Consider the following 14,344-nt stretch of genomic DNA (forward strand, 5'->3'; position numbering starts at 1 on the left):
GTCATAAGCTTTATTGAATGATAGCACCACTGTGGAGGTGGTGGCTGTTGCCGGTATCGACACTGGATCCCAGGCTACAGGTGACTGGAAAATCTCGCTGGCGGGAAGGGCAATCAAACCCTGCCCTATGTTAAAGGTGCAATACAAATATAAATTATTGATTTACATACATTAGCAGAACCTGATTACATTGATCTGAGCTTTTCTCTGTGCAGATCACCATTATGATGTAGACACCAACTATGATACCCCAAAGATGTAGAAAAAATACTGTAGATAACAAGGATGTTCAATATGAAGCAGAATGTTTTAAAACAATATATCTCTTAGATGCACGATGTACTCTGAATCATTGTTACCATTTGTGTTAACTCCCCTTCTGGAATATCCAAATGTTTGGAACTTCAACATTATTTAAACCTCTCCCCTATTATAGAAAGAATACAATACACCGTTAGCAACTTATCCTTCGCTGGAACACAAAGAGCAGATGGCACATTTACTATTCTCCAAAGGAAGGATGAATATTAAAAAAAAGTTTAAGTTAATTAGAATTTGCTAGTTGCACATTTGTGCTTCTGATATGTGTATTTAATCTTGCATTGGGTACGTAATCCAAAGACCCAGTCTAATGCTCTACCAGTTGGTGAAATTTAAATACAATCAATAAATTTGGAATATAAAGATAGCCGAGATGCATTCACAACGCGGCCAAACAGGTTGTGCGTCAACCTGCAAATCCTTCCGAACACGTCAATGGCTGGTGGTAAGAGCGGGAGAGACCCAGGGTCAGCCACACTTGATGTAGAGTTGCGCCCTTCCAGCCATAAGCCCCTGGCAACAGACTAGCAACCTATTCTGGGAATTAGATAAAAGTCTGCGTTAGTGCACCAATGGATGCGGGAAGAGAATAGGAATTGGAATGGAATAAAGTTATCTCAGTAATGGTGAACACTGATGATTGTAAAAACCCACTTGATTCACCAACGTCCTCTAGGGAAGAGAATCTGCCATTCTTTTTAAAAATTCTTTACAGTACCCAATTACTTTTTTTCTAATTAAGGGGCAATTTAGCGTGGCCAATTCACCCACCAGGCACATCTTTGGATTGTGGGGTGAGACCCATGCAGACATGAGGAGAATGTGAAAACTCCACACAGACAGTGACCCGGGGCCGGGATCGAACGTGGGTCCTTGGCGCCGTGAGGCAGCAGTGCTAACCACTGTGCCGCCCCTGGGAATCTGCCATCTTTACTCAGTCTGGCCTACCTGTGGCTCCAGACTGTCGGCAATGTGATTGACTGTTACCCGTCCCTTGAAATATGGCCGAGCTAACCACTCAATCAAGGGCAATAAGGGCACCAAATGCTGACATTGCCAACGATGTCCATATCCCATGAAGGAATACAGGAAAAGGAACACAAATCTTCCAACATTCCTGCTGTTTGCTCTGACACTCCTAAGAGTTAATTGGATTTGTTACATACAAAAGCAACTTTATTTAACCTTCATGCCTCCATTCATATTTCAGGTAATTACAAATGCATACGTTTAAGGATGTGTACTATATTTCTTCAATTCACAGCTCAGCTCATATGAAAGTTGAATACAGAAACGCAAAGCACTGACGGAGAATTTTCGGGACACATGGAAAACTAAACACTTGTTCATTTTAGTCTTTCAGACGGGGGCGAAACAGAACGTCCTCGCACAGGATTTCATTACAGGGACTCCCTTTACGTTTCTGGGTGATACCATCATTTTACAGTAAGATGAAAAGCTCTGGATATATTTACAATACATACATTGTACATAAATACAAGAACAACACTTACATAAATGTTAATAAACGTGTCACATACTTATTGCCTGAACTAAATAGTGTACAAAGACCGAGAAAAGGGAAATCTTCTTCAGAAGATTCATAAAATGGGGTCCACTCCTAAAGAAGAAACCACTGGGGTTTAAAAACTATTGCAGGATTTATGCAAGTCCTTTCATAAATCAGCCAATTTGTATCATTTATTTGCAAAATTCACTGGGTACACCTTAGAACTAAAAGTGAGAACAGCCTTCCAATTTAGTTTTCCCCCCAAAGCTATTTACAGTCTATGTAAAACTATGACTCTCAAAATACTTTGAACTTTCACATATAATACATTATATTTAAAATAGATGTGCTAACTAGTACAGTAAAATATCAGAATGGTTTTTGAGAGCTCGGATGATAATCCCTGTATAAATCTTTTTTTTCTCTTCTTAACTGAGGCTAATTCAAAGTGCAAGACGTTGTGTCTTTGTGCCTTTCAAAAGGAGCTGGTAACTTTTAAGGGCAGTATCCATCTTCAAGAAATCGTACTTCCATCTCCTGGACGTTAAGCCGCAGCGTCCAACCTTGGCCTTCATAGATCTTTTTTTTCTCTGTACAAAATGTTTTGTTAGTAAGTTCAGATTGTGAGGTTGGCCCATGTTTCATAAAACGCTTGCAGTTTAATTAAGGTACATTACGAAATTACGCAGAATGGGTATTTTCACAGTTTCGCAAGATCGGCTGCCATTGAGGCAACCTGTGGAGTTTGGGGAGAGAGAGAGAGAATAAAGATGTTACAGCGAATGACTCCGTCTGTTCTGAAGTCAGGTTCTACGAAGGCCAACAGTTTACTCCTCGAAGAATACTGCCCTGTGAGGGGGTGGGGGTGGGAGGGGGTTTAATACTTTCAACGTTATTGACAATTTGTGCAACACAAGAATGAACTCGGCACTATTAGTATTCCAATTTCACATTTGTACAAGCATGTTGCCTCGACGAGAAGACAAGTAGAAATCAGCATATCAGAAGAAAGAAACCTCCGACTTTCCCTTTCTTTCTTCTTCATGTGATAAAACGTCACATTTATCGGGTTAGAAGATGCTACTGGCAGGCTTCAAATACCGATAAGTACAGCTCTGCGCTGTGTTTATCAGTCTTTTGTGTTTTTGATTTTTTTTCCCCCCTACAAATATTGCTGTCTTCAAGCAGATGAGTGGAATGAACTGTCATCTACTGTACATATGACTTTGAAGAAGTAGTTTTGAACCAGTCAAGAAAATATGGATAAATATTCATAGAAAACTCGTATGGTTTCCCCCAACAGCGAGGTGAAAGAGTTTAACTGTGCCTGTAATTAAGACAGTGATTGCTTAAAGAAGCCTATTCTACTCAAGGGACATTATCATTCACTGAAACCCAGCAAAATAGACCTTAGCTCTTACTTAACTAACAAATTATTGTTGGCTGTTTCCCTGTTAAGTAAAAAGGAATCTAATTCATGCACTTCTATTCTGTACAATAATACATCGCAATATAAAAACTCTTAGTAATGACTGAAGCTCTGGAGAAGTGGTAGAAAATCCTTCACTGGTAATCTTCAGCTAACGAATGAAATTCTCATTTTCTCCCCGTCACCGCTGTCTATCATCAGCAGAACCTCTTCCCATTTTCACCTTGCAATTCGTGCTGAGTATTGTGTGTTCCGGTGGACGGTGCCGGCAGCCAATAGATGGGGAAATGCACAATTCTGTGCGGTTCGAATGCCACAGTCGTGACCGATAACCTGGCAGTAGATCATCACACCACAGCATTAACCAAAGTCGAACAAATAGAAAGACTTGGATTCTACACGTAGAACAAGCATCCCGCTATATTCTACCCAGACTGTTATTATTGGAGGCCTGTGAAACACTGCACTTAATATTGAATTTGCTTTTGAATAATATTGGGCCAGTATGTTAGCTCCATTTTCACGTGATCATTCTACCAGATGCTATTTTCTGATGGAATTACGATTGAAACAAAATAAGGTTTCAGGTATTTATGATAGTCCATCGAATGTGATTAAAAACTAGAATAGACCCATAGGCTTCTAACAGAACCAATAACCCATCGTCCCACAAAAAAAAACACATTCCTAATGTGCACATAGTTTGTTCACATTCTTCTTTGACACTATGTGATAAACCCCTACATAACTTATCGGAAAGAAAAACTGGACTAATGTGGCTACAGTGAGAAATGCACAATTCCCGGTGAGTGCAGTCATGCAGGTTGCAGGATCTCTGGAAAAGCGTAAGCACCAAGTTATAGCGTACTGCGGTGTACAACAAATTACCAAAGCTGTACTGCATCTCTGTTGCCACCCCATTCCCCCACCCCACCCCCAGTTTATTTCTGTGAGCCAGGAGAGATCACTGCAGCTCAAGTACTTCTTCAACAAAGGGAGGGGTTTTGATTGATTCTGTTGCAGAACAGCGACGTGTCCATCGTGATCCAAGACACTGGCACTGACGTACAATTCACTTCATCAGGTACGGACCATGTTATCCTCCATGCACCGACTTTTTAGGGCAAGGAAAATATCCTCCCTTGCTGCTTTGAGGTCTGTACAAGGCAGAGCTTTCTGAACTAGTACGGGAAAAAGTGGAACTAGAAATGATGGGTTAAACTAAGTTCTGAACTAACACTCACCCCTAAATACCGCCCCCATTGCTATAGCTTCATCCAGTAGCTGAGGAATTGTAGTAAAGACAAATTGATTTAAAATGAGAACTATTTAAAAAAAAAAATGCACCAACTCATTATGAATAGCTTTGGAGAAGAACACAGGCCATACTGAAACAATATAATTGCTAAATCACCGACAGCTGGTTTTGACTGTCAGTAGTGGGAAAGATTAGAGTGTTCTTTATCCTTTTTCTCCTTTTGGACGATTGGAGATGTCTCCTCCATCAATACTCTTGATAATTCAGCCCAGCTGAATTCAGGGGAGGGATTTGGAAGAGATCCTGCTCTGGTGCTCCACGGTTCTTCAAAACACTTTCAAACCAGCATGTGTCTTCGGCGATGCAGCGCCAGATGATCAGAGCGTGAGAAACTGCGGTCACAGTCTGCACACTTGAAGGGTTTTACTCCCGTGTGCTTGCGGTAGTGCCTCGTGAGTTCATCCGAACGAGCAAATTTCCACGTACAGCCTTCCCATGTGCATTTGTAAGGTTTCTCACCTAAACGTAAGCAATAAAAAGAGGCAGATTAAAATTAATGGCAACACCTTTCTGGAACGTTTATGTCTAGCGAGGTGGAAGCAATTTTTAACAACACACAGTTCAATTGAACAACATCCTCTTGTCACTGGTGAAGACCAAACCACTGCAAAGTAAAAAAACAATCCAGTAATTCTAATATCAAAATCATTATCAGAATATATCAGAGAAAGAAACTCACAGAAGGAAGGGTATTCGGACCATCATGAGTGTGCCAGCTCTTTCAAAGAGCTTTAAAATCAGTCCTGCTCCCCTATTGTTTCCCCATAGCTTCTACATTCTTCCAAGTATTTATCAAATTCCCGATTGAATGCTACTGAAATCGTAGAATTATAGAATGGTGACAGCACACAAAGATGCCATTTGGCCATCCTGTCTATGCTGGCTCTCTGTAAAAGCAATTCGCCTCGTTTCACTCCTCCACCTTCTCCCCATAGCCCTGCAAATCTTTCCTCTTCAGGCAATGACCCAATTCTCTTTTGAAAGCCTTGATTGAATCAAACCCCACCACACTCTCGGTCAGTGCGTTCCAGATCCTAACCACTAGCTATGCAAAGAAATTGCCGCTCATGTCAAGATTGGCTCTTTTGCCAATCACCTAAAATCTGTGCCCACTGATTCTTGATCCTTCCACCAATGGGGACAGTTTGTCCCTATCGACACTATCCAGACACCTCATGATTCTGAACATCACTATAAAATCTGATCAAATCAAACGTGATTTAATTTTCTTCCACCGCTCTTTCAGACAGGTCTCCCAGAGGATAACAAGTTGTTGTGTTTCAAATAATAAAATATCTTCCCCTTCCGACTCTTCTGTCAATTATCTTCAATCGATGCTGTCCGATTACAGTTTCGATTGAAAACAATCATGTTTCATTTTCAAAAGGGTTGCAAACTAATTTATCACCAAATGCTGCTACAATTCTTAGTCCAGAATATAGCAGCGGGATTCCCGGCCTCCCAGCCGCGTGCTTCTCGGTGGCGGGTGTGGTGATGTGCATCACTGTAGGCACACGGGGGGTTAATGTAAATACATGTAGGCTAGCTAGACACTAGAGGAAGCACCAGAGACATCACACACACACACTCAACCAATAGATCAGTTAGATGGGACACGACCAATGGACATTCATGATACACACAGAGGTGACACGACCACAGGAGGGCATTACACCAACCCATATATAAAGGACACCACACACATGATCGGCCTCTTTCCAGTGGAGACAGTCAGTGAGTGTCCACCACGTGGATTGCAGCAACTGGTTAGTCAGTCTGGGTAGCTGTAGTAGGATTAGCAGTAGTGTCGAACCCAAGTAATAGAAGTGTAAATAGTTTAATAAACGTGTTGAAGTTATCACCACGTCTGAACCTTCCTTGTCAAGTGCACCACAAGGAAGCCACTTATGTTACACCTAGAACACAACAAACCAGCAGGAAGCGGCCTGCCATTCGCTGGTGGCCGGATTCTTTGCTCCCGTCACTGTCATTGGGAATTCCGATTGAGTCCTTTATTATTTATATTGTCACAAGTAGGCTTACATGAACACTGCTATGAAGTTACTGTGAAAAGCCGCTACTCGCCACACTATGGCGCCTGTTTGGGTACACAGAGGGAGAATTCAGAATGTCCAATTCGCCCAACAAGCACGTCTTTCGGGACTTGTGGGAGGAAACCGGAGCAACCGGAGGAAACCCATGCAGACACGGGGAGAATGTGAAGACTCCGCACAGACGGTGACTCAAGTTGCGAATCGAACCCGGGACCCTGGCACTAGTTTATCTCTTCCTCATTCCTGCTCGCCACTGATTCAGTTTGGCACACGTAAATTAATTAATTAACGAGTCAATTGATCAGCACTGATATCTCTTCAATGCTTTTCACTCTTGGATATCCCAACAAGGTTTACTGTAGTATTAGGATGTTTGGGGTTGAAAGGGTTAATGTATGAAGCTGCAGGAACAGTACCGCCCCCATGTTGTGAGACACACATGACCAAGAGTGGAGAGGGACAAAGCCTTAGGCTAAGTACCAGTGAGTCATGTATATCTGCACGCAGTTCTGTTCATCCAATAAACCAGTTATAGCTCAGATATACCAAGTCTCTGCAATCATTCCTGAACCAGTCACAACCAACCATACAACATGGCAGCAGCTGTGAGGGACCGCCATACCTCTGACAACCAACTTTATCGATGTTTGCAAGTCTGACCTGTAAGGCGTCAAAACTGACGACTTCGGTAAGACAGTGTGATATACCTTCAATCATGACACGAGAGAGTGTACTCGTAAAATGAATGTTTTAATAAACCTAGGGGCTGTTTAGCACAGGGCTAAATCACTGGCGTTGAAAGCAGACCAAGGCAGGCCAGCAGCATGGTTTGATTCCCGTAACAGCCTCCCCGAACAGGCGCCGGAATGTGGCGACTAGGGGCTTTTCACAGTAACTTAATTTGAAACCTACTTGTGACAATAAGCAATTTTCATTTCATTTCATTTCACAGAGAACTTCGCCCGCCAGAGAGATGAGTGTTCACTGAGTGCCGCCCACAGGACGTCACCTTATATCCGGCCCCTTGGAGGTGGAGTCCCCCAGGGTTCCAAGCCCGGTCTTAAAGGGACATTACATGCATGATCTTAAAAGCACATTACCCATTTATCACACAGTGAAAATCTCCAAAGGCACTCTATAGAAGATATGGAGGCACAGAGAGGGAGAAAAATCAACTGTTCAGCTTAGAAAGGGCTGCATCACAGCACAGGGTGATCATTAAAAGAATCTTGATCCAGCAGCAGAGTCAGTGGACCTAGCGGTGATTGAGGAAGGGTGAACTAACCTTGAAAAAGAGTCAATATCTTCAATTTAATGGTGCAATAAGCAGGACAAATTGGGCAAGCTGGGCAAATGCCATTTTTCATGAGCGAGGGTTTCAATACCATGCAGCCTGGATCCAAAGTCAGTGCTATTATGCCCGGGCTGCAGAGGGATGCAAGATGAGGGAGTTTCACGTTCAAGTATTTTGTAATTGAAGGGAGCAGGTCTTACAGCAAGTCCTGACCTGCTCTGTGAACAACCAATTTTGATATCAATTAGATAGCTGGATGTCGTAGTTCCAAATGACCCTTCGGATCAGTAGCTTCTTATCTCCTGGAGATCGTGAGTTGATAGCTGTCCGCCTGAGAACTTTCACAAATTCAAGGCTCACATTTCTAGACCTTTGATTGTAAAGATAATCACTGCACTTAAATTATTTCCTTGTACCTGGTGTGCTTTTTCTTTATGTCACTTTGCAATATTTCAAACCTAACTTCTGTCAGTGAGTATTCAGATTCATAAAAAGTCACAATGGTCATAAAATATATACTGTAATGTAGCCATTATGCAGTACTTCATTATTTTAAAGCATGTTTTTGAAAAACCAAATGGTTGCAGAAGGTTCAAGAAGAGCACAGTCCACATCGGAACCTTCAAGCAGAAACTGGATCAATTCATTGAGACGTGCCTGGTGTGATAAAATTGTTCTATTCTGCTTCACATGATGAGTTTTTGTTTAACTAATGACATTGGCAAAATAGAGCAATGTGGTTATTGTCCAACTGTTGAGTGTAAGACTCACAACGTCTTGTATTTATGCTCCAAACTGGAGGAGATTGCTGGAGTAAGGGAAAGAGTTAAGAGAGGGCTTGCAAGAAGGGAATTTGATTTGCAGGTCAAACAAGATGTGGAGACAGTCATAGAGCTTATCTGCCTTGTCAAAGCATTTGTGGATTTGCAAGAAACAGACCAGGAGGAAATGTTTGCAGATCAAAATGGCCCATCTTGTATTTGAAAGCTTTTTGCTCTAAAACATCTTAGTCTGGTGCTATGTCCCCATAGCTTCACTTCCTGGATCCCCTACTCCAAAAATACATTTCTGTGTTACGAGGTGTTCCTCCTTGAAGGGGGAAAAGTGTAGGTCGCGATCAAAAAAAAACTTGAGAACCCAGTAATTTTGTTATTGCGACATCTTAAAGCAGAGTGTCAATTAAACACTTGATTGTTTCATCCTGCGACACGCCGCTACATAATTATAACCCCTCTGGATAAATTTACTTATTATTAGTATGAATCAGAAAGTGGTATTTGCTACCTTTGGAGAGGATAAGTGTGCAGGTAGCAAGTGGCAAATCACTTAGAAATTGGTCCCAGTCACATTTAATGGGGAAGTGGATAGATACATGAGGGGGAAAGGAATGGAAACATCGATCGATAGGGTGGAATGAAGTAGGTTGGGAGGAGGTTCATGTGGAGCATCAATTCAAGCACAGATCAACTGGGCTGAACAGCCCATATCTGTGCTGTAAATTCTATGTGATGTATAAGGGAACGTTTCAGATTGTAGAAGGCACGGTTTTATTTAAGGAAAATGAAAGTTGCTTTGAGTCAGCATTTTTCTTTTTCTTCCCTGTTCCTAGAAGGTCATGAACTGCTCTGGGACCTGTCCTTTCTGCCAATTGAGGAAATTGATAACTCTTGCTGCAACCCTGACTCAGGAGAAATCTTTTCTAATGTTATTATCAGGGCGGCACGGTGGTACACTGGTTAGCACTGTTGCTTCACAGCGCCAGGGTCCCAGGTTCGATTCCCGGCTTGGGTCACTGTCTGTGCGGAGGCTGCACGTTCTCCCCGTGTCTGCGTGGGTTTCCTCCGGGTGCTCCGGTTTCCTCCCACAAGGGAAATGTTCAGAATGGAGTTCTGTCACAAGTGGAGTACCACAAGGATCTGTTCTGGGGCCGTTGCTGTTTGTCATTTTTATCAATGACCTAGAGGAAGGCGCAGAAGGGTGGGTGAGTAAATTTGCAGACGATACTAAAGTCGGTGGTGTTGTCGATAGTGAGGAAGGAAGTAGCAGGTTACAGAGGGATATAGATAAGCTGCAGTGCTGGGCTGAGAGGTGGCAAATGGAGTTTAATGTAGAGAAGTGTGAGGTGATTCACTTTGGAAGGAAAAACAGGAATGTGGAATATGTGGCTAATGGAAAAGTTCTTGAAAGTGTGGATGAGCAGAGGGATCTAGGTGTCCATGTACATAGATCCCTGAAAGTTGCCACCCAGGTTGATAGGGTGGTGAAGAAGGCCTATGGAGTGTTGGCCTTTATTGGTAGAGGGATTGAGTTCCGGAGTCAGGAGGTCATGTTGCAGCTGTACAGAACTCTGGTACGGCCGCATTTGGAGTATTGCGTACAGTTCTGGTCACCGCATTATAGGAAGGACGTGGAGGCTTTGGAACGGGTGCAGAGGAGATTTACCAGGATGTTGCCTGGTATGGAGGGAAAATCTTATGAGGAAAGGCTGATGGACTTGAGGTTGTTTTCGTTGGAGAGAAGAAGGTTAAGAGGAGACTTAATAGAGGCATACAAAATGATCAGGGGGTTGGATAGGGTGGACAGTGAGAGCCTTCTCCCGCGGATGGAAATGGCTAGCACGAGGGGACATAGCCTTAAACTGAGGGGTAATAGATATAGGACAGAGGTCAGGGGTAGGTTCTTTACGCAAAGAGTAGTGAGGCCGTGGAATGCCCTACCTGCTACAGTAGTGAACTCGCCAACATTGAGGGCATTTAAAAGTTTATTGGATAAACATATGGATGATAATGGTATAGTGTAGGTTAGATGGCTTTTGTTTCGGTGCAACATCGTGGGCCGAAGGGCCTGTACTGCGCTGTATTGTTCTATGTTCTATGTCCCGAAAGACGTGCTGTTAGGTGAATTGGACATTCTGAATTCTCCCTCCATGTACCCACGACTAGGGGCTTCTCACAGTAACTTCCTTGCAGTGCTAATGAAAGCCTAATAAGGATTATTATTATTTTCAAGGAAATTCTTCGTGACCAGCCTACCAAATGTTCAAGGATTTCTTGAGGGGTCACCCAGAGAGCCAAGTTGGCCAAAACAAATGACCAATAACGGGGGTGGGGTGGCCGTTGGAAGAGAAACATTCACAGTTTATGCAACCGGGGAGATTTGTGAGCAGATTCTGGGCCAGAACTTGCGAGGCGTGGCAATCCCAAACGGGCTATTGCTCTGTCCCTTTTTACTTACCTCAGTGAGGAACTGTATCTTCCTCGCCCGGCATTCTGACCCAGGCCCAGTGAGAAATGTGCCGGGCAGCAGGTTCCTGTGCCACTCAGTACTGAGCAACAGTATCGAGGGATGTCAAGCCATGCCCTCTTTTCATGGCACTACATGCCGTAAAACAGGTACGTTTAAAGGTTCCTGCGTTTAAAAACTACTTTGAGAAGTCGTGGAGAAAGCAGGTGTATAAGAAAAAGTGAGTAGGGTCAGGGTGGGGCTGGGGGGTGGTGCAGGGGTGTAGGATGGGTCAGGAGATTAGGTAGTTATGAATTTGGGGGCGCAGCAAGGGGTCAGGAGGGTCGTTGAGAGATACAGGGGCTGGATTCTCCGTTTTGGAGACTTAAGACCCCATGTCGACATGGTGTGAAAACAGTGGTCTTTTACGCCATGAATACTGGCGCAAAACGGCCACCGATTCACCGTTTTGCTGGGGGCTGGCAGGGAGACAGCGTAGAGCTCGCAGCTCTAGCTGCCGATACGGCCCTGAGCATTTCCGGTTCAGCGGCCGCATGCTGTGTTTCATGGCGGACTCAGCCCGCGGACCCGGACCGGAAAAGTAGTGCCCCCCCCTCCCCTTTGGCCGCTCGTCGCCCTGGACTTCCCGCCCACAGTGCCCCCAGCCCCCAATGAAGCCCCTCCCTGCCCGCGGATCGGCCCTCCACTGACTGTGGCGGCGCCGGACTGAGAGCGCAGCCGCCACACAAGGTTTCCGGAAGGTGTGAGCATACATAAGCCATGCCGTCGGGAATTCGGCCGGTCGGGGATGGAGCAGCACGAGGCGGGCCTCAGGCAATGGCCTGAGGTGGTAGCTACTCGGCTCGGCGTATCCCTAGAGTATGCCGCTTTTCAGGGGGCGGAGAATACAAAGACCGGCGCCGCTCCCGATATTGGCGGCAAAACGGATTCTCGAACGCGATTGCGGTGACGGGGAACGGAGAATCCAGCCCGAAGGGCGGGATTTACTGGCTGCTCACGGCAGCAGGAATCTCCGATCCCATGCTGGCGCACGGTTCCCTGGCGACGAGACGTGCTGTTAATGGGAAATCCCGTTGACAACGGCTGGACCGGTAGATCCCGCTGGCGGGCCGCCTCCCCCGGCGAAAAACACACGGCGGGGTGTTTGGTAAATCCTGCCCATAGTGGGTGTTCAGGGAAAGTGGGGGGAGGGGGGGGGGGGGGACGGGACGGCTGTCTCTGTACTATAGTTACCGAAGAGTTAGAAGTGGTTATAATTCTTCTAACTTAGCATGGGCAATTGTTCTGATAAGGGAGTCAAAATTATCCAAAGTCTCTGATTTAAATCAGAATATGGGATGATTCCCAGTGCAGGGCCAATGCTGAATGGAAGTTTCCCAGGCAATTCCTGTACAGTCCTTTTTTGGGGGGAACTTCAGGAGATCCTCTGGAATATCTTCTGGGACACCAATGGGCTACGACCACATAGAGGTCAGATGTCTGAACCATTATATAAATTCATGGGGGGGAGGAAGGGGGGGGAATTCCCTGGGTACATTAGCTAGTGACGCGATTCGTAATGGCCCATTGAATCGGGCGCTGTTCAAAATATCAATTCCGCGCTGGGCATCAAACCCAGTACGAGCCCCCCGCCCCAGCTGACCCGACGGGTTTCCCGCATAGACCCGGCAGGAAAATGCAAAATCCTCAACTGCATTCATTTGAATACAATTATCGGCTGGGAGGCCCCTTGATGAGTTTGCCGCATTATCCTGCAGACCACTGCTAACCTTCTGCCGATGGCCCTTGGGTTCGGAATGATAGAGACGGCAAGCGGGAAAACGTGGAGGCTTATTGGGGGTCACCCTTTGCTTTCGTTTAATGTGCGGCAGGCAGCATGGATCAATTTTGATGAGAGGTGTGGGGGGGGGGGGGAGGAGGGGGGGGGGAGAGCTAACATGAGATAGGGGCCAAAAAGCAGCAATGGGCGTCACCACACATTACCCACCCTGTGCCCGACTCTCCTGATACCATGTTGCGCAATTTGGAGAGGGATTTCAGAGGAAGACGCAGCTGTGATGTATGAGGTTTTGCAACTGACATCCAGACATTCAAGACTGATATATTGCCGTGGCAAAGCTGAGTAACTTCTGAGTTGCTGCCATGAACGGAGGGATCTAGTTTACGCACGAATGCAACTTGAATCTTGAAACTGGCAATGCTATGATCTAATGTTAGATTCAATTCATCAAAGGGTTAACTGTCAAGGCAGCCAGCGTTGATTATCCAGAATACCAAACCAACATTGAATTAAATGCCAACCACGGTTGCTTAATGTGCATCAGTGGGAGGCTGGTTATGTAAACCTGAAACACGTCATACTCACAACGGCGAATGCATGTTTATATTGATAGTAACTTACATCTTGATTGTTTTCCATAATGAAGGAGCATCAGGAAATTGGTTATATTTATTGTGAAAACTATATAGTGTTCATCTATTTTGCCATAAATAAATCAGTTTATGATTCAATGCCAGTCCTGTTCAATGAAGATTCATCTCATACATTGCAGTAGCCGTTATATGTAGAAGGCTGTTCCCTGATTTTCCACGCTCTGCCATTGGCTGTCATGCCTTCAGCTGCCTAGGTCCTAAACGCTGGAGATTCCCACCCTGAAGATTTCCCCACTTTTCCTTATAAGATGGTCCTTAAAACCTATCTCTTTGTCTCAGTTTTTGGTCACCTCTCCTGATATCTCCTCCCGGTATCGAATTTTGATTGTTAATGCTGCTGTGAAGTGTCTTATGCTTTACCATATTAAATGTGCTATACAGGCACGGTTTGTTGTTACGATCTCTGGGCCATGCTGTTGTTTAATTAGATTTGAACAGGAGAAAGTGCACTCTGGATCAAATGGGGAGTGAGAGCTGCCCACAACGGTGACTGAATCTGCGAGGGCATCAGGCATTCGAAAAGCAAAACTGATGACCCAATCAATCTCTGCAGCCACGGAAGACTTGTTGTAAGATGTTAGGCATAGTTTGATAGGCGTTCGTAGTCTCAGGGAGTTCAATAGTGAATGTTATTAAAAGCTATATAGATAGGTATAGTAAAGGTCCAAGCTAGGAGCTGTCTCCATGCTTGCTTCTGCACACTGCTCTATCCAACACTACACTGACCCCTAGGTGCAGGTCA

The 14,344-nt window shown here is 44.7% G+C and overlaps 1 protein-coding gene across 2 annotated transcripts in view; it reads right to left on the minus strand.

Moving 5' to 3' along the window:
• Positions 1-1,475: 1,475 nt before the first annotated feature.
• LOC140391547 (Krueppel-like factor 12) overlaps positions 1,476-14,344 on the minus strand; it is a 298,301-nt gene continuing 285,432 nt past the window's right edge. For both annotated transcript variants that reach the window (XM_072476148.1, XM_072476147.1), the window contains one exon: positions 1,476-5,037. In XM_072476148.1, the coding sequence (XP_072332249.1) occupies positions 4,856-5,037 (182 nt within the window). In that variant the 3' untranslated portion in view covers positions 1,476-4,855. The remainder of the gene's footprint in view (positions 5,038-14,344) is intronic.

This window comes from Scyliorhinus torazame, chromosome 15 (assembly GCF_047496885.1).
Source record: "Scyliorhinus torazame isolate Kashiwa2021f chromosome 15, sScyTor2.1, whole genome shotgun sequence".
Classification (NCBI taxonomy): domain Eukaryota; kingdom Metazoa; phylum Chordata; class Chondrichthyes; order Carcharhiniformes; family Scyliorhinidae; genus Scyliorhinus; species Scyliorhinus torazame.